Source organism: Ostrinia furnacalis, unplaced genomic scaffold, assembly GCF_004193835.3.
Source record: "Ostrinia furnacalis isolate ACB-3 unplaced genomic scaffold, ASM419383v2 OfSCF1159, whole genome shotgun sequence".
NCBI lineage: Eukaryota > Metazoa > Arthropoda > Insecta > Lepidoptera > Crambidae > Ostrinia > Ostrinia furnacalis.
In genome coordinates, this window is record NW_021131398.1 from 73851 (window position 1) to 95539 (window position 21689).

The following is a 21689-nucleotide window of genomic DNA, read 5'->3' on the forward strand; positions in this document are numbered from 1 at the left end:
TTGTTTGGAGATTGGAATAAGGTGTCTGGACTGTCAGAGAGATGATTTTTCACTTCTTTGTGTAGTTTAAATAAGATGTTTTAATTTTGTACAGAATTTTGGTAGGTATAAATTAGGTGGATTATGTAAATAGGGATTTTTAAATTCTTGATAGTAGTATTATTTGAAGTTCATATTTTGCATAATTAAATATCAGAATACAGTTTAATGCAAAAGAGATTTTCCTTGAAAACTAACTTTTATCCTAAGCTCACTAGATAATTATCTTCTTTGTGAGGTTTCTACTTGAAAAAGTTGCGTGTTGGTTAACGTTTCAACACTTGCGCCATTTTTTGTTATAAAAAAATATTTTTTGAATTTCGAATTTTCGAACATTGATTCGCGTCTCAAAAATTTAAAGGCAGCCCTATCAAATGCAGATGTTGCACAAAATGCGCTTACACATCACTTCCTGAATCGCACCACCTTGTATGCAGATGGTCAATTCCTTCGCCTGTTTAAAAAAAAATCTCGATAAAATAAATTGTTAACACGCCCCTAGCGCCTTTATCGGACATTTTTTATCTTAATCGACTCTATGCGAAAATGTTACCTAATGAATATGCAAATTATAGATCGCACTAGATACTTTATAGTTCCTGTTTAAAAAGTTCTTATCTGACCGCTTAGTGTTTCCTTCGCCACCCGCAGCTATGTTGTTTTGATTAAAATCTTGTGAAAAAACATAACCCTCCTGTTTTGCAGTCGGGTAAAAAGTGTGTGGTAAATATTCTAAAATGCTATGAAAACTCACCTTAAAATTAAATTGAGTGATTGGTTTGTAACCAATACCCCGTTTCGGTAACGCGTTTCAGCGGTTGCGTTGAGTTCGAATTACTTTTCAAGTCACTTAACTTTTATGCCTTTGCGTTATAAATTCACAATAAAAAAAACATAAACTATGAGTAAAAAGGTCATCAATAAAAAAAAATATGGAAACCAAACCGCGAAGAAGAAAAAACAAAAGAACAACAAAAGTTCAAATTCAAATTCGAAAATCGAACTCCGGCAGCCGCCGCCGCGCGTTCCGTTTCTTTGGAAGATGACAATACGCATTGAAACAGGTGCCAACTCACTCGCTGCAGTGTGGACCAGCATTCTTCTAGCGTGCGCTCGCTGATGCTTTGCCCCGAGCGCGCCTGTTGCTGTGGAACGGAACGCGGTTTTATTATGACGTAATGGGGACGTTTTTTTGTAAAATGACGATGCTTTTTTTAGAGCACAGATTGCATAATTTATAAAAATGAAAAAAGATTTCATGAAACTCAACAATCCTACAGTCAAACTTGATGAGACGCTAAAGCTGGGTTGCACCATCTTACTTTAACTATTGCAAACATCAAAACCGTCAAACTCCATACAAAAAGCACCGGTTATTGTTATAGTTACGGTTGAAGTAAGGTGGTATAATTCAGCCTAAGTGACGTACAAAGTATTACTTCAAGTTAGTGACGTAAGTTGTTTATAAAAAAAAAGAACAATATAAATACTAATAAAAAAAACAAGGCAAAAGAAACTCTTAAACAGTTTAAAGTATATTGTAGATCATAAGTTAAAACAACTTATCCTTTCATCGTCATTTTACAAAAAGTGTTATATTAATTAAGCGTTAAGTTACAAAGAAGAGGTGAGTAATGAATAAAGATTAGCTCAACACATGTGTTAGTAAATGCTCGCTAATTTGGTAAAATGATGGATTCACGCATGAATTATTACTGAGAAAACTTAAGCTTTTTAACTTTTAGGCACTTTTTTCCGCGGACGCGATTTTTTTGCATTTACGTCAATACAGTGGACTCTATCATGTTTTTTTAAACACCAAGAGCCTTGTTACAAAAAGTTAAACACACGTTGAACACTTGTTTAAAGTGACATTTGTAGACATTTTAAACGAGTGTTTAATGTGTGTTTAACTTTTTTGTAATAAGGCCACATTTTTTTATTCCAGTCAATAAATTATTTTTCTTCGTTTTAAAAAATTCAGTGTAGCAATTCTTATTAATCGTTTTATATGGTTAAAGTGATAATTTACTGACTGGAATAAAAAATAAAATTGTAGTATAGAACTTAGTAGAAGAAGATAGAGCACGCAAGAAGAAACACAAGAAGAAAATATAGAGCCCACTGTAATTGTAACACAGTAGAAACTTCAGCAGTTTTCATTAAACTGTTTTTAAATGTATAATTTCATACATTACGTAAGCGATTACAATATAGATAAATAGGCTTCAAAACTGAATGTGTTAATTATTTGAATTTTTCTTCTGAATCTTCAGAGTTCGACTATATTATTATGTGTAAATTATTGCTTAATGTTATTAAAGAATACGCCTTTTAATTTAGTAACTTGGATGTATGCTTAAATTAAGTCTAGTTGATGGTTTAAGGAATGAAACATCAGTCTCCATTGGAATCCCATTCAGGTTCAGGTCAGGGCTCAGGTTATTGAAACACTATTATTTATGGAAAACATTTTATCGAACTCATAAATACCATTTCCGAGTTGTTTTTGAAAAATTTTATATTTCAAGAAACAACTTGTCAATCTCTAGGTGGGTATAACATTGTAAAGACTGCTGCAATTTAATATCTAGAGTCTGTAACAATAATTTTATTGACTTTGATATGTCTTATTTAGACACATCTTTAGAAGTCACTTATAAACCAACTTATACTCCTTCATCTAATTAATCCAACAAACATTAAAATCCCCGAAAACTGCTCAAGTTTCCCTACCGAAGTGGTGAAAGAAAGAAAAAATAATTACATCAATATTGAGGCTATTCAGGAAATTTACCAAAGCGAATGGCAACATCGTGTTCCGGTCGCCAGGGCCTTCCCCGGTCGGCGACTGCTGCGGCTGCGTGCAACAAACATGGCGGTCAAAATTGCGGGTATTTTGGAAAAATAACGGACGTTCTTGCGGGTGTTTTGGAAAAAATACAACTGTTAGGGCTCGCTCCCACAGGTTTTGCAAAAAACGGGATATCTCCGTGGGAATTAGCCCTTACTTATGTGGGATTGGACGATTGACTTTTGCCCGAAAATGTGGATGACATTTGTAATGTTATTTATTATTGTTATTACATGCAACTTATTGTTATCTCATGCAAGTGACTGAATGGTTGTTATGAGAAAACTAAATTCTTCAAACTATGACTATGATAAAACAAGCTACTTTAACGCCTTATGTAGGGTGATATTATGCTTTAGAAGATGACTAGTTAAACTATGACTATGATAATAAGCTACTTTAATTTCGTATGTAGGATGATAAATATTATGCTTTAGACTATGACTAGTAACGGCTAAGAAAATATTGATAACTCCCCGCAAATGTTACAAAAAATTGATGAAAAAATATGCAACGTCATGGTCTTGACAACTATGACCCAAAAACCACGATGGTAAAGTTAAAGACAAACCAAAATAAAACAAAATCGACAAAATTTTGCAGCGAAGAATAATCGCGCGGCGACAATTTCAGTTGTCATATTATTTGTATTCGTTTATTATGTACCTATTAAAATCATTTAGAATTATGTTAAAAGTACTGTATAAGCAACACGATCACTATTGACTGTTAAAGATGTAATGGAATTACCTTTATAACGGTCGTGTTAGCAAAATACATAACTAAATCTCCGATTACATTTGAGGGGAAAAACCAATGTTTTCTATTTCATCCACATTGTATGTGATGTATGAACTAAGACTTTCCATTTGTTCTATTTTGAAATTGCCAGATTTGTTGATCTTGCCAATTGAGTTGGGAAATTTTAAACAATGTGTTACTTTGATTCTTAAAACACTAAGTACATTAACTTAGCTGTAAGTATTTAAGTTCGTTTTGTTTAAGTCCATTTTAAAATTAATTGGAATTTAAAACATAAACTCAAATGTTAAAAGTGTCAATTATGATAAGTCTAGGCAAAATGGTAATTCATTTATTAAACTTAGTACTAAACTAGTACCTTTTACTTTATTATTATTAGTAAACGAGAAAACAAAATCTAAAAAAATATTGTTCCATTCGAAAAAATAATTAATACAACCGAAAAAAAGAACACTTAAAATCAACGCTGCATGCAGTTACAAAATAAACAAAAATCAAGTGCAAGCAAAATTGTTACGGCGGTCGCGTGCGAAAACCGTGTAAGTGTAAAAAACTCAAAAAATCACGTGACACACATTGAAGTAGTGAGGATGAAAAAATAATTACATCGATATTATTGAGTGAGGACAGTAAATTTACCAGTGCAAATGGCACGAGCGACCTCTCGCTCATGGTGGAGTCCGCCGATGGTGATTGCTGCTGTTGCTGTTTCGTTCCAATGCGGCGTGAAAAAAAGAGATGGTGCATCTTAGATTATATGCCTAACTTCAATAAGTAGGTACCTAGGTATCTAAATCCAGCTATTATTTTGTAAACAAAAAAAATAGATATTTTTAACAACCTTTCTAGTCCTAATTAATTAGCTACAAGAGGTATTTGGCTTTTGTGAATGATTGATTTTTTTGAGTTTCACAGTACTTTTTACAAGTTTCAATTTGGAGAATATTTTTTCCGCGGATAACAAACGACATTCACTATTTTGATTACAAACCCTTGACTCAACAGCGGGACGATATTAATAAATCAAAATTTTAATTAACCGTTATTTAAAAAACGGTAACCACAAAAGCGCAACTACTTCACAGCGACGAACCGTTAAATCTCTATTTTCGAAAAAAAACTTTTGAATACGAAACATGAACTATCAAAACCGGTTCCTTGTTCAAACAATTTTTAAAACAAAAAAAATCGTAAAGAGAACAGATTCGCAGCAACAAATAACTGTCAACACCCCTTCCGTGAAACAAAGCGGGGCCAAAAAAATTAAAAATAAAATCACAATGAGCCCCTAATCCGTGCCGTGGGAAATAGACAAATGCAAGGTGAGCGAATCCGAAACTAATTTAAAAACCGGCCAAGTGCGAGTCGGGCTCGCGCACAAAGGGTTCCGTAGCAGCAACAGTTAAATCAACCTATCTCAAAAACTATAAGAGATACTTTGATCAAACCAAAAATCGTTGAAAGAGTTAATTAGCATGCATCACCTCTATTTTTTTTAGAATTTTATACCCCGTAGTTATAAAAATAGAGGGGGGGGGACATACTTTTTACGACTTTGAGAGCTGATATCTCAAAAACCGTTCACTTTAAGAAAAATGTTTTTTAGAAAACTTTATATCATTTTAAAAGACCTTTCCATTGATACCCCACACGGGTATGTACATCGAAAAAAAATTTTCATCCCTCAGTTACATGTATGGGGGGCCCCACCCCCAATTCTTTTTTTTACTATTTAGTGTCATAATTTTGTAGCGGTTCATACAACACATATTCCCATCAAATTTCATCACTGTAGTACTTATAGTTTCCGAGTAAATCGGCTGTGACAGACGGACAGACGGACAGACGGACAGACGGACATGACGAAACTATAAGGGTTCCGTTTTTGCCATTTTGGCTACGGAACCCTAAAAAGTAATATTCTTTCGTCTTCTGTTTTTAAAATTTGAATTAATGTCAGCCATTGCAGTTCCATTGTTTTTAATGCTCATTCTTCCGTCTTAGTTTGAATTACGAACGCGCATTGTTTTGTTTTTCGATACCGACGTTCCTTTTTACGGCCAATTGGTTTTTAAAATTACACACGGACGAACGGAAGAAGAGAGTAAACATTAGCTCAAAATAAAAGTAATCGGGAACCGGAACGTCACCAATAAAATAATAATGCCATATGTCGAAAACAAACATTTGGTGAAAGAAATCGAAAACGCCGACAAGTTGATCACGGGCTAATACAGAAATAATAGAATTATCACGGATTATTGTAATTTACATATCCTTTGTGAGACCGGATGCGACGTAAGGACAAAAACGATTTAATAATAAGTTTGACTCCAAGGCCTTTAACCCTTCTTGCTAACAAAAGCTTTACAATATGTTGCCGTGTTTCTTATCCTTTTTTTTAAAGAAGGGATCATTCAAATTTGGAACTGGTTTGAGAACGTTAATATCTTGAGGTCAGTTCGTCAAGATTCTCCGTTGAAGTGACACGTTGATTTTATTTTAAATAATTTTAATTTTTACACACATTTTTTTCTGAACTAGACGATTTATACCACACAGCTCTTGTTCAGTAAGTTATCTTAATTTTCCTAAGTGATAAAACGAGAAAAATTACGGAATATCAAGTAATTTGAGGTACTTATAAGGTAATTCTAAATATAAACTAGATTACATCAGCGGAACGGTAAGTTGTTGTTGTGATACGGCGATGCCGTCGAACGAGTTTTTGTTAGTACACGCGCCAAATCTTTATTAAGCATACATTTTCTATTGCAAAAATAACTTTTTGAGGATTTACTCAATCATATTTTTTGATATTTCACTTTTTTTGAATTTTTCCTTAAAAAATTCAAACTATCAAAAATCATTGTTTTTTCCAGAAACAAATCGCATTTGATTTCAGAACCGACTGAAAACTCAACACTTGTAAAATCCTAACTTCAAAACAATTTTCAATTCAATATTTACATCCAATTTTCTTTGAAACTCCAAGAAACTACGGCTTCTTCCTATTTAATTTTCATTTCCTAACAGCACAAATTTTGTCAACAAAAAAATCACTCACCTGAATTTCGTTGACCAGTTTCTCCGTCATGATCTTGTGGTCCGGCGTCGGAGGCGGCTGCGGCGTGGGCGGCGTGGGCCCCGGCGGGTGCTCCGGCGGCGCCTCCGCGGCCGGCGAGCCGGGCCGGCTGCGCGCCCAGAAGTCCTGCATCTTGAACTGCCGCTGGGCCTCCGCCTGCAACGCCGGAATGTGCAGCGACAGCGGCGCCGCTCGCAGGTCCAAGGCGCTGCCCGCCGCCGCCGCCTCCCCGCCCTCGGCCGCCGTCATCTTGAAGGAGTTCTGCAGCCAGCTCGCCACGAAGCTGTCCTCGTCCTTCGGCGGCTCCAGCAGCCGCGGGAACGGCGGCGCGGCGCTTCCCTCAAACGCGCCCTCGCCGCCGACCTGGTCACTCTCCTCCGCTATTTTCGGAACTTTCGCCTCCCTCGGTGAGCCCTCCTCTAACGCTTCCGTCTTCCGATACTCATGGAGGTCCCGGTACCTCTCCTGAAGCGCTAGGGATATGTTCTCATTGAAGTATTTCAACATGAATTCCAGCTTCGGGCGTACCGTCACAACCGAGTCATGCGACGCGACCGCAGCACTCGCGTCCTGCAAGAGAGACCCGTTTGAATCGCGCGGCAAAACGAGCGGGAAGTCGAAGCCCGGAAAAGCGGTCGCGGGAAAGCGGAAGACCGCCTTGAGACGCAGGCGGGCGACGACTAACTTCTTGGTGGAAAACTTGGGCGCCGCGACGCTTTCTTGCGGGGAGGGGCGGACGCGCGCGCCAGCCGAAGACGCCGCTCCAACTACCAAGATGCGGCGCCGCCCCCGCCGCCTTAGACGTCCTCAAGAACATCCCCACCGGCGCCGGGCGCACGCGCCCGACGTTTTTTCCGCGGAAAAATGCGTCCGGTCAAGAAAAGACGTCGGCCGGCGGCGGGCGGCCGCGGTGTGAGCGCCAGCGGGCTCGGACATGTGCCCAAAAACGCATGACGGACCGCTCGGACCGCGGCCGCATAAGAACTATTAAAAAGGGCGCGAAGGACGCCGGGGTGGTCGCCCCTCTCGCTCGCGCTTCCCCGCGGCCGCTTCACCCCTTCGAGTTAGAAAGAGATGAACGGCTCTCCCCATTTTTTTCTAATCGAGGGAGGAAATGAAAAGAATGGACTTCTTTGTGATTTTTTCTTAATGGCATTTGTCTCGCTCGCGCGTGGGGGGATTAGATAGCGCTGTCGCGGGTTGAGTTTTTGGGGATTTCTTTTCGTAACGCCTCTTTTATTATGGCATTTTTTTCGCGCCCAGGCGGGGCTTATCTACGGGGCATTAGCCAACGGTGGACTAATGTGGTTTTTACCGTTTTTCCTTTACCTAAAGTTGGGGAAAAGGGACTTGAGAACTTTTGCATTTATTTTTGCCTACCACGGAAATGTTGAGCCCCTTTTATCTGGGACTGCCCACTCATGGTTGTTTTTAAAAAATCTTATCTTCTAAACATAAAATTATGAGAAAATACATTTATCGCTTTTCTCAATTTCTTTAACTTTTCTTCACTGAAACTTCGAAGGTTCATACGTCTTGCCGCCTTAGCGCCACGTTTAGTTTAATACTACCCCTCAACAGATGGCGTACTGCGTTCCGAACGAGTTAAGAAATATCTTTAGTATCGCATCAAAGTCCGTAATATTTATTAAATAAAGTACTAAGTATTTTTAATAATTCAGGAATGCAAAGTTATTATAATGTAAGCTTATTACAGCTTACCCAATTATTATCATTACAAGCTATGCAAAATTAAATACTGAAACTCTACCATTTAGTACCTCCTTTAAATGGTCGTTTAAAAAGTACTTAGGCAATATTAGCTCCAATTAATAGACTGCTCCAGATATTTTTGTAGTCCACACAAAATGTATATCAAATTGCTGCCCAGCCAGGCATGGAGTTAGACAATAAAAATTAGCCAACATAATAGATCTAATCTCTAAATAGGCGGGTCTAAGAACCAAGGCAATCAACTCGGTATTATCATACATATATATACATATAATATGTATGTACCTACGTGTACACGAGCGCATGCTGTAAATGTAAATGAGCAAGCTTTTTACAACGCGTTTGATACATATTTTAAATTTTTAATCAGTCAAATTATCACCTCTACATTAAATTATTAAATATTGTGTTGGAACGTAATGAAACCACTTATGTTAAATAAGTTTAAAATATAATTATGATTGTGTTGCTAATGCAATAGATATTTTATTTATTGACACTTTGTAGGTGGAAGGTGGTAGGTGGTATTTATATGGAACGAAACGTAGTTTATAATAATAAATTAATGGTACACTTAATACCAAGAGGCATTCTCTACCAACCAAACAGAGAGATAAAGATAAAATATGTTTTCAGTTTAATAAAGTTGTCTTTTGTGTATTTTTTTTAAACTCAGTTGAAAATTGCTTATGGTATCTAAAAAGTATCATACTGTAAATATGCTATAGCTTTTCAGCATGTCTTCAAACGATTTGTTCCACTCTATGGTTAGCACGTTAGATTGCATGAGTAATCCATTTTGATAAGTGTCCATAGTATAATAGCTATACAATTATTGAACTGCTAACTCCTACCCACGGTAAAAATCAGCGGTACAATAGCAAAATAGGCGGGTCGAGACAAAACAGTCTTATCAAATCATCAGTATATAAGCACATGAAGCTAAACTCAGTGCGTCTTATTTCGTTGTAACAAAGCTTATTTTGCAATAAAAATGTATAGGCTGATGTGTATGTACATAGACAGACAATGCGTGGTGACGCCAGGCGTATGGGAGTGACTGAGCCGCCAACCGTGACCGATGCACTGTAGCACGCTGGACATGCAAGTGTTCGATTTTTAAAACATTATTCGAATTTTGAATTTAAAAGACTTTTTTCTACGGCTTGCGTGTCTTAACAGCCAGTGCCGATTTTATTAATCATTGGGTAACAATAAATCTTGTGGTTTGTTCTTTTCCCAAATTGAGTGTTCAAATTTTAAATTGTTGCTCTACATTTAAACGACTGTCTATGGATTATTACCTAATTTAAGATTCTAAACTTTTAAAAATCAAGCCGTGAACTTAATGTAACTCATTCATAAATGTCGAGTTAGTTGTCTTTATGTCTATTTTAGTTATTATAGGATTTTTTAGTGTTTCTTTTTAACAAAATATTTTAGTTTTCCTTGAATTCATTTTTTAGAAGAATAACATTTTGTCATCTGGTTTGTCTAAAATAGAACCAATGGTTCTCATTTACCCGCGATCTTAGAACCATGGTTCTAATAATGTATTCGCAACTCGTGTTATCGCAACCCTTTAGCCCAAACTAAGAACCCTCACACAGAGGGGGAAAATTTTGAACCATTTCTCAGATAAGTGTTAAGTTTTTATGAAAGTTTTGTTTCAAGAAAATGGCAATTGGTCTCTGTTTAAAGTAAGGAACTTAAAAGTATTCTTTGAAATATAATTAATGTTAGATAATAATTGTAGAATATTCAATCTCCAATGAATCAGTGGGATTTTCCTATGAGTGATGCAAAAAATATGTTTTGTTTTTTATTTTCATTTATTTCAAATGTTACCTATGCCGAAATCATTTATGGGTTTCAAATTCTTTATGAAATTGAAACCATTGAAATTTTATATTCAATAATAAGCTTAGAATTTTATATTTATTTTGTAAATAACAGGTCAGACACCACCGTTGATACGAGTTTATTGTACCTAATATTGTTTGAAAATTAAAATAAAATAAACTTCCGAGCAAACTCTCAATTTTATTTCAAAGAAATAGAGATCCCATATCCCAAGTTTATTTATTTTATTATTCTACTCTACTTGACTATGACTCTATCAAGCAACAACATGTTTCATCCTTTAATTTAAGAAGTAAGAACCAATGGTTCTTACACCGATCTGAGGGATGTTTGCAACCTCACAGCGCCCTCCAGTGAGTGGTAAAGAGATTCTTAGAGGGTTGGCGGGAGAGGAATGACCGCACTACGATATGAAGTATGAACCCAAAGGTTTTGGAGATCCACGATATTGTGAAATAATTAGATCGCTCGAAATGAAGACATGGATAGAATTTAGTATTTTGTGAAAAATAATATAAAATACAGCTAGTCAAATTATTCGTAGTATAATTTAGTTTTACTCTTTACGGAATCCAAGTGAGTAATAAATATCTAAAATAGGTATGTTTAAAAAAATAGATGGTGATGCTTTTTTACTACGATGCAATGGTAGACTCAAAGAAAAAATCAACAATTTAGTGACATAATATTTTTAAATAAAATTATTGCTATTCTTTCATTATTATTGAAAAGATAAATAAAAATATTTTTAATGGTTACGTGGATTAAAATAATTTCTTTTATTCTTGCAAACCAATATTTGGAAAGAAATTGATAATTGTTTAAAACAGGAAGTGTAAGTTATTTAGTTTATGACATTTCCGAAACAAGCCGGGGGCTGAGCTAGTAATAATATCGAAAACAATGACCCCGCCCGAGGTGACCCCACTTTTAAGGGGCCCGTCCATAGTGGCCGCGTTTGGTTTAGTAGTATAACAGTATTAGTTTTAAAAAGTTATTAGGTTTTGACTGTCGATGATATTATCATATTTCTGTTGGATAGCAAAGCTGTATTGTAAGACAAATCTTTTACTTTTTTTTATAAAACAAAAATAGTTGACAAGATTATATTTTAATATCATAAAGGGATGGCTTAAAATCAATGTACCTACCTATTTTTTTAATTATAATTTTTTTTTTTTATTTTGTAATTTTTAATTGAAAACTAAACAACTGGTTTTACCTGAACATGCAACTGGGTTGACGGACTGAATTTGCACTGACATCTCTCAGAACTTTATAATTAGAAAATAGCAAATAAGATAAGAATGGTGACATCATAACAATAGGCTGACGTCATGTAATAGTAACTGATAAGGACAATTTTGTTTTTTACTTTTTTTTCTATTGCACATGATACTGTTAAGTGTATCAGAGAAATTAAATACAAACTCGCTGGTTATTGGGTTATTAGTAGCGCTCGAAGGAAAGGCGCTGTCATTAACTTGAAGCCATTACACCGCAGGTGTTGCAATCGGCCTGCAGCGGTTTATTATTTTTAATCAACAGATTTGTCCGGTTTGGTCCGTTAATTGTAATCATTGGTGAATTATTACGGGTGGTTTGTTATGCGTTCATTGAAAATTAAATGTATTTTTAATAATTAAATACAGGGTTACTAAACGAGGGACTATTTTTTACTTAGGTACAATAGTGTCTTAGATGTAAATTGAAACAATTAAAAATCCACCCAATGTAGTACAATGGGTCAGTTTTTTTTCTGTTTGTTCTCAGTATTGGTGCAAAAGGTAAAGTGGTCAAAAGCTATACGCAAGATTATTTTTAACAATCCAGAACTTTTGAGTTTACCCTAAATAAAAAAAAATGTTTCAATAATCATAAAATTAAAAAATAACCATACATCTATTTAATTAACTTGAACTGATATAAAATGCTCAATCTATGACCGAAAGTCAAATAAGTGTCTTATTTACAAAATTTTAGGGGATTCAAAACTGCGTCCACTGTAGCGCGGCCCGAGACAGCTGTTCGTTCGGCCTGTATTATATTAATCGAGTAATATCCGCTCCATATACGAATGCGCTACAAGTTTGATTTAAGCGCGGCAAATACAAAGAAGTTATTTAAAAAATATTGATGAGTTTAAAGAAAATATAGGGTGAGATCTGAAAATCAATGAGAAATAGACACTACTTTTAAGCTAGACCTACACAAATCTATTCTAATATTATAAATGCGAAAGTAACTCTGTCTGTCTGTTGTTCTGTCTTGCTTTCAAGCCTAAACCACTGAACCGATTTTGATGTTTGGCATAGAGATAGTTTGAGTCCCGGGAAAGGACATAGGATAGTTTTTATCCCGGTTTTTGAAACAGGGACGCGCACGATAATGTTTTTCTGTGACAGACAAAATTTAACGCGTGCGAAGCCGCGGCGGGCGGAAAGCTAGTCAATTCATAATTATTTTCCGTTTTATGAAGACTATCAAAAGTCGTTTCAAACTTAAGTATACTGTCATTATGCTTGAAAATAGGTGACTAATGCCATAAATCCATAATTTTTAAGTGACCCCTATGATAACACATAACTGGATTTTTTTTTCATAGGGGTCACTTAAAAATTAGGGATTGATGGTGAAAACGGGCATGACTAGTTTAGCTAGACCTACACTCATCAATTCATAATTACTATTTTTCGTATTAGGGTGAATTTCAACAAGTGCATATTTTTGCCTAATTTTGGTGGAAATTGTTATTTGTGTATTTTTATTCTTTAATTATAGATCAAATTTATTGGAAACTTATACTGTTTCTAAAATGATTAAGACATTAAATTTTGTCCAGTAGTTTTTTAGATTTTCCTTACACCAAAATTAAGAGAACACCAAAATTTATATTAAAGCACCAAAATTAGAAAATATGCTGTCAGTCGGTCATATCTTAGTGCCAAGCTCAAGAAATGGTTTTAAATTTACCAGCACCGACTCCAAAAATATTAATCATGGTATATTGTCCTAATAAATAAATAACGACGTACTTATTTTCTACTTTTAAGTGATTGTTGGCGTCGGTTTTAATTTTTTTGTTAAAATTATTTTTTTTCATGCTTTTTAGTTGATTAGTCCTTGTTATTGTCACTGAAGAGGGACAGTGATAGTACCTATGTTTAATGTGTTTAAAATGGAAAATTATAGTCTTAATCACAATCCAAGTGTAAATAATCTTCCTAGCAAAATACAGGCTCCCTACTTTAAATATCGGCAACTAAAAAGTATCAATGTATCATGTGTCAATGTATGTATCAACAAATGAGTATTGAGTATCATCTAACTCCTAACTTATGTTGTTTGACCTTTCATCATCAGCTCATCTTAAATACCTGAAATAATACAACTGTATGTACATACCTACCTAAAATATTTAAAGAATTATCCTCCAACTCCTAAGCGTTAAGGAGTTTTACCTTCCATCATCACCTCATCAACATTAGATGATGACTACTTGAATAACTTTAGAAAACGTATTGCATTCCTACAAAATTTGAGGTTTACTCTCGATTTCCCTAGGATCCCATCATCAGATCCTGACTTGGTGACAATGGGACCACCACATAAGTGTACCCTATAGAACAAAAAAAGAATTTTGAAAATCGGTTCACAATTGACGGAGTTAAGTCGGTTAAAAATGCTTTGGTGCACCACCAAAAACACCAAAATTGACTCACCAAAATTAGATTCTCGTTGAAAAAGCTAAATTATATGAAATCTGTTTTAAATATAACAATAACATTTTAACACATGGTATGAAAACAGTTCCTTTACATTATACGAGGAATTCAACTAAAAAGAATAGCTTAGAAATCTTATACAAAAAGACACCAAAATTGCAGAATTGTTGTCCGTTTAAAAAAAAACAACACATTTACGTTTTTGGCGGGAAGACGCAGAGGTCTTGCACCCGTCTGCCGTCACTGCTCGCGGGGGCGGTACTAAACCTAACGAATGATGGGAGTGTTTAAATCCTGTTTGATCTTTAAAGAAACTGACGAGCTATTTCATTATTGACACCAAAATCATAAATTTTTCGCGGACAAAACTTAAGGACGTGACTTAATCACAGTTATTTGGGAAACTTGCTTAATTTGGTAATCTTAGATAATAGATAGATTGTATAATCCAAAAATATACTTTTTCCCTAAGTTCTGTTTTGATCTTCAGCTAAAAAAATACATATTGTAAGAAATTAAGGATGTGGACACTGCACCAAAATTAGAAACGCTTAGTTCAATTATTTTTTGTCGAATTTGTAAAAGAAAATACTCATTTATAATGTTGTCCTCAAAATGGAACCTCTGTATATTTTCGTGTAAAAAAAAATCAAAGTTCTATGTCATAAAAAACATATGATTTTCAGCTACGCCGCTCAAAAAATGTGTTTGGGAAATTGACCCATTATGAAGACAATAAAAACTCGTTTTAAACTTAAGCATACTGTCATTATACTCATTATGCTTGAAAATCGGTAACTTTCTTGCGCTGCTTGTTCTCAGCACTGGCCCATTTACTGTCCCGAAAGAGTGGTAGGGTTAAAATAATACTGGGACATGAAAAAGCTTTTTTAAAATCCTATTTGTAGAAAATGAACAACTTTTTTAGCTTTTTATATCAATTGAATATAGGATAATATACCTATTTACATAAAGATAATATTAAAAAGTATTAGATAAATATTTCTACAGTGGTGTCCCTAACAATGGTACCTACAATGCTAGCAGCAAAGGATTTATTGTTTCTAAAATCAAATCGCTGACCTGTTAATGTTTGCTACAATGCTTATCGCCCGTATTCATAAAAAATACTATGAGGTCTCACAGTGCACGTGGACGCACGAGGTGACACACTCACACGAACCAATTACAGAACTCTATTCAACGCTGTGCGTTCAATTTGATGCGTCACTTAAGCAAGCATCGTTTGTGAATACGGGCGTAGCCCTAAAATATCTATCGCATCAACTACTCAAAACTAGTAGAAACAAGACACCTTTCCTAACACAATCAGTTCCGCTCTCAAAAAAACCTACAAAAGATGCATTTGACCCTTCACGAATTATGCAAATGTTCATTTGATTGAATGCGCCGAAATACCTTCACAAGGGCACTAATAATGTCGCCATTTTTTGTTTTCGGAATAAAACAAAATGAACCAGTATTAACCAGTTTGGGTGGTTTTTTTCGCTTGCGCATTTGAGGGTTGTCTTTTGTTTGATTCTTAGATTGTAAGATAGTGCACTATTGTTATTTTGTAGTGATGGTTGAAGTTTTAAAAGTTTTTTGGACGTGAGAAAGGATAAATCTTGGGAGCAGACGTGTGATGAAGTAGCTTTTGATTTGGGGGCCCTTGTCTTACAACAATTAAATTGAAATTGAGCGTATTTGCGCCTGCAATGAAAGGTTAAATCCCAATATTTCTAACGTTCAACTGCTAAAAGTTTATGTTTTTGAGCTTTAATTTTTTAATACGACTTTTCTTTACTTATGTGCTGACCTGATATAGCTTAGTAAGCTATATCAGGTTCATTAAAAGTTGTTTTTATTTAATTATTACTTAAACATTTCGTAAGATTAACCAATGTCATCTATAGCTTAAGTGGCATTAATCATAAATACCTTTATTGAGAATATAAAATACTGTTATGAATAATAAAAAAAAAGTTTTTGTTTGTGTCAATAAGTTATGTCAATATTGAAAAGAGCATAGAAATTAGTTTTATAAATACAAAAAAATGTTGTAATGTTGTTTCCTGTCACACAAACAGAAAATCGACTGAACAATTAGCTAGGAAAGTTTTTAATAGTTTTTATTAGTGGAACTGGCTGGAAAAACTTCGTCCATAACGACCGCGCGCGCACGCACCGAGGCCTATTTTTAATCATTTTTGGAACAGCGAAGGGTTATGAGAAAAAATGTGTGGAGAAGACTTTTTAGATAAAAAAAATATTTCAAAAATCCATAACTTAAATTCTAAAGTTATTTAATGTGAAACATGAATAGTTTTGTAGTGACATTATTGTAAAGGCTTAGGGAATTAGTTTCCACTGGCTTATTAGTTGAATCTTTGTACTGACAGATCGCTGGATCTATGCTACGACTACGACTCTGTTATGCTACTATAATAGAATAACCAGAACATAAAATAATATTATTAGCTGTTGTAATTAATATCATTAAATGACAGTTTAACATTATATTTTATTTATTTATCAAAATAAAAATAAGTTCTGATAAAATTCATGAAACCACAAAAAGTGTTGATGCCGATAATATTCTAAGTTACATATCTCAATGATTTTTATTTTTTTGTTAGTTAAAATCTTAACAAAAACCAAAAATATAAACTAGCTTTAAACATCAAAACTAATAAATAAAGCTGAAAATAGTAACAAAATAAGCGATAAAGTTGCAAAACCAACATCTAGATCGCGTGCGGAGTCGAACCCGCACCACACTCGATAACTCAGAGGGAATGTGGGCACGGTCACGTGATACGTCGCTTTACTCAAAACTGGACTATATCTCACCCGGGTGTTATACAATCTGGCGTTTGAAATAGTTTAATTGCTATTTAAGTGCTAGAAACTTGCATTAATAACTTTGGTAAGCCTAAAAATTCCATATAATTCCATATGGTAGATCCATAGAGGTAGATTAAAATAAAATGAAGCTTTGGTAAGTACAACAATAATGTTGATATTCAAAACGAACAAAAAATTACAAAAAAAACATGTTACCTACTTGAAAATACCTAGTTAGTTTGTAATTTAAAAAAATTGTTGGAAAATATTTTTTTCTAATTTTAAAAACGGTGAAAATCTTATGATAAAAAAAATAATAAAAAATAAAAAAAGTCCGTCTCCACAAAAAACAACGACAAAGTAAAACATTATTGATGGTACGATTCCGTGACAAGTGTGGCACGAAACAAAGCCTCTTGTGCGCGTGATCGATAACTACGGTTCTGATTGAGCTCTTCATTTTTTGGGGGAGGGGACTTAATTGTGGCCAGCAATCAATAGCAATCGTCATGGTGATTGGAATAAAAACTAAAATATTTTTAAAAAAATATTGTTTTTTTTTTATAAAAAAAAATTGTCTTTTTGGCTGCTACATATTACGTAGGTTTTTTTAAGCCCTATGTTTTATTTTCTTCATTTCTTTTTATATCAACCAGTTCAGCATAACGTGACGTGTGTAAGAGACAATATTTTTTCTAAAATATAATCGTTTCAAATAATTTAAGAAACTAAGAAAAACACATACCCAAATATGTTAACTACCCTCTCCGTATAAACACAAAAAACTAATATCTACCCAATGAATACGATACACTAAACAAACAAACGTCCTTATCTTCAAGACGCTCATAAATTTTAATAACATCACACGTAAAAACCCCAAGTAAGTACGTACACATTAGAAAAAAGACAGTTAACCAAACCGTAAAAACGCTAACAATCCATCAAACGGCCCGTTAAACAGAAGCTCGAATATCAATTCACGAAACACCAATCGGAATAAAAAACGTAATAAAAAAGCCTAAAAAAACTCCTCCCTGTCTAAACATTGCGTGTCAAAAATCCCACGTACTAATCGTTGCGACCAATGAAAAAAAGCACGCGTCAAAAAAGTCCGTATCAAAAAAGTAGAGTAAAAAAGTACCCCTCGCGATGTACCAATAAAAAAAGTAATATGTTTAAACGGCGTTCGAAAAAAACATAATTGGCGCGTGCCGCCCTACTTTTTTTTCATTTCTACATTGAGCCGACTTCCTGGTTGTTTTTTTAAGCTTTTTCAACATGGGGTGAGTTTTTTAGGCAAAGGCGTAGAGCGTTAAGCCGACAAATTGTTTAAGATTAATAACTCATTTCGTTTTACAACAGTTCTTAGGCATGTTAGTTTTTTGTGTTGCTTTTTTATCTACGTTCGTTCTTTATTATTCTTGGGACTTACAAAAAGTTACAACCTATTCAATTGTTTTTGTTTAGAAGAAAATACCTACTTATATTGAATTGTGAATAGATAATTTGAAATCTTTATTTTTTGTTCTACGTTAGCATAGTTTAGAAGCATCAGTCAGTACTAACGTTAAGAAAATCTAAAGGTTACGGGTAGTATATTACTTACAGTAGATATTTTCAACATAAGTTAAATTTCACTCAATTTCACTTCAATTTCAAGACTTTAGGCAAGTAACTAGGTAAAATATGATCTCAAGTTAACAATTTCACTTCTTTACTAGAATTCATAAGTACTCAACCGCAATTTTAATTCTAAATGGCCCACATAACCCTCATCGGACAAAAAATCCAATAAGAATTCATGAAGTCATATTCCCATTAAACTGCGACATCTGGCGGAGAGTAGAACAACTAATTAAAGTCTTATTAGATTTATTGGACTATATAATTTCTATAAATATTTTATTTTCGTACCACACTGACCCGGTATAGATAACGGTTGGACTTTACACTCAACCAGAGACAAGCTAAAATTATTTTATTAAAAAAAAATACATCAAATCAGTAACCTACTATGAAAAAAAAACTAATTAGAAAACGTCACACTCAACTATTTTATTGTAATTGTCCAAAAAAAGAACCAAAAAAGTAGAGTCCAAAAAATAACCTTCAACTGAACTTAACTACCTACGCAATAAATAAAACACGTGCCTTGATATCCATTACGAAACAACACAAAAAAAAAACACTCTTTAATTTGACTATTTTTTGACAAAAAGTACAAAAAAGCAAATATTACATAATCAGTGGAAATTTTTACCTTGCGAATGAAAAAGCAACCGCCCTCTCCAACGACAACATATAAAACTCCCATTTAAAACATCAGATATTATTATCTTTTTTCTAACGAAAAAATGCTTTTTTCACAACACTGTACGTATTAAAAACCTTGCTATGCCAATTGAAAAACAACCCTAAAATTATTCGGCTGTGGTCTGAAATACACTGCACTGTATTTTGAGTTGTGACTTTGTTATTGGAGAACGAAACTCCTTGGTCTACATAAAGGGTAGTGATGTGCAATCACTGTCTTAAAGGCTTAGTCAAGATATCGCCTTCTTAAGTCGTTTTATTACAAACTAAAAAAAAAATACATTAATAATTTTTTAATAATTCATAAAATAAATTGTTAAAATCATAGATACTCTACAATATTCTCATAGAATATTAATACTTATTTTCTGAAATATTTCAATCTTCTCTATTTACTAATATGCACAAGCACGAATTAAATATAAGGACTTGATTCAACAAGAAACCTTAAAATGTATTAAAAATCTTCCTATTTTATTTCTACAGTAAGGGACAAAATCCCTTATAGGTGCTTACCTACGTAAATCACTCAAAGCAAGAAATAACTAAATCCAAATTCAGGTTAATAACAGGCTCAAAAATTAACAAAAACTTAAACACAGACACCAATCAATTCGAATTAAACACTCCTCCCACTGAATTCTTTGGCGCAAAAACTTTAAATCATCGTATTCATTGAGAAGCACATCAGCCTACCCATTTTTGTTGCAAATTCGCTTCTATTACAACAGCATTTAAGACTACAGGGTTAACCTTGACGTGCTTGTGAAGACAAACCAAGATAAACCAATAATGAGTTAGGTTTTTTGCAGCGCGCACCCAATTATAGAATGTAGGCGTTATGGGCGGGGAGTCGAATGATCAACAAAAACTACAAATAATTGCTAATGCAAGAATTAATCATGGTTAGCGTATTTTACTTAGTAAATGGTACTTATGGTACTTAGCAGGTTTTTCGAATTATTATTATTTGATGAAGTATAATTTGTTTTTTTGCCTATGTGGGTTCCGGTTTGTCAATTTTTTTAAACAGTTTTGAATTACTGCATTAATGAAAAAACCTCTTTAGTGCTTTTTCTGCGTATGTAATCGAACTTTCGAGCTATTAAATCCAAAATTAAACTACCGTGCAGTAAAACCGTCGTGAAAGCCAAAACTGATTCTCCATACATTTAATTTTTTAAATGAATGTAATAGGTTTCCTTTTATCTGCTCTCTTAATGTTTTATTAAGGATAAAAAGTTAAAAATTATTGCAAACGAAAAGCTTAAGCCAGTTTTACATAAATAATTTTTCAGACAGTAGGAATTAAAGAGACCTATTATAATTTCGATTCGATTAAGACACAATCAAGAAAATTCCCTCGATTCAACTTACACTCACAGCGCATCACTAGTCGCGCGTGTGTGCGTTATCGCCGCGTGTGTGCACTTTGATAAAATTTTGAAAAATGCAACTTTTCCGCGATAACCCCGCCAGGGCGAGTGGAAAAAAGCTGCACCGGCCGTAGCTACAACGCGGTCCTTACTTTTGGATTTCTAGCCTCTAGTTTTGGATATTTAGTCCTTGCTAAATGCTGAGTGGATAGCTTTTTTGACATTATTTTAAATCAAATTAAGTCTAGTTTTGTATTTTTTCTGTTTGTGCCAAACAAATGTTTTTCTATTCTAAATATCTGTAATAAAACACAGCCAAATACGATTGATACATAGGTCTATTAATCTATTTTTGAGTAAATTTTTATCAGATTGATTTCTCAATTTCACTGAAGAATTAGTATTTTCTTTCTTTATAAAATTCACAGTATCTATTTTTTATATATTTTTTTAAAATCGAAACAAATCAAGTCAGTTTATTCATTAGTGGTTTGATAACAGGAATCTGGTTCTCAGCGGGCGAATGAAATAGGTTATTATTATTGATCGATATATATCACTATGTTTCTTTGGAAATTAAAACTAAAGCTTCTGTAGTACCTACTTATAAAAATAAAAGTATTGCGTAGTGGTTTATTGGCATAGACTATACAAATACTACCAATAGTGGTAACGTCATGCCTCTTAAAGCCTCCGAGCTATTACCATTAGTGGTCAATTAGAACCAGTAGACCACATTTCAGTATCTTTAATAGTAATATTAAGAAGTAAACAAATCGACTTGCTTGTGGAAGCAATTTGTAGAACTGTTTCACCGTTTCAAAACTGCCTGTAACTAGAATGCTTTAGTTTTTTAACTGACTTAAAAAAGGAGGAGGCTCTCAATTCGGTTGGTATAATTTCTGGATAAACTACTCGTAATATTATTATATTTTTTTTAATCGCATACCTAGACATAATCCCAATTATTATCATTAACAGGTAAATCATTAACACTACATGAGAACGGGATGGGGCAGCAAGGTTCTGGAATGGAGGCCGCGTACTGGAAAACGCAGCGTGGGACGTCCACCTACAAGGCGCCTTTA

At 34.2% G+C, this 21689-nt stretch overlaps 1 protein-coding gene across 1 annotated transcript; it reads right to left on the reverse strand.

Annotated features, from left to right (window-relative positions):
- Positions 1–409: 409 nt before the first annotated feature.
- Positions 410–19198, reverse strand: LOC114351497 (uncharacterized). The gene is made up of 6 exons (XM_028302741.1): positions 19173–19198; positions 6723–7310; positions 4295–4360; positions 2837–2899; positions 1116–1184; positions 410–493 (listed from the first exon to the last, which is right to left on the reverse strand). Exons 2-6 carry the CDS (start codon positions 7245–7247, stop codon positions 410–412), a joined length of 807 nt encoding a protein of 268 aa, XP_028158542.1. The 5' UTR covers positions 7248–7310; positions 19173–19198.
- Positions 19199–21689: the final 2491 nt, after the last annotated feature.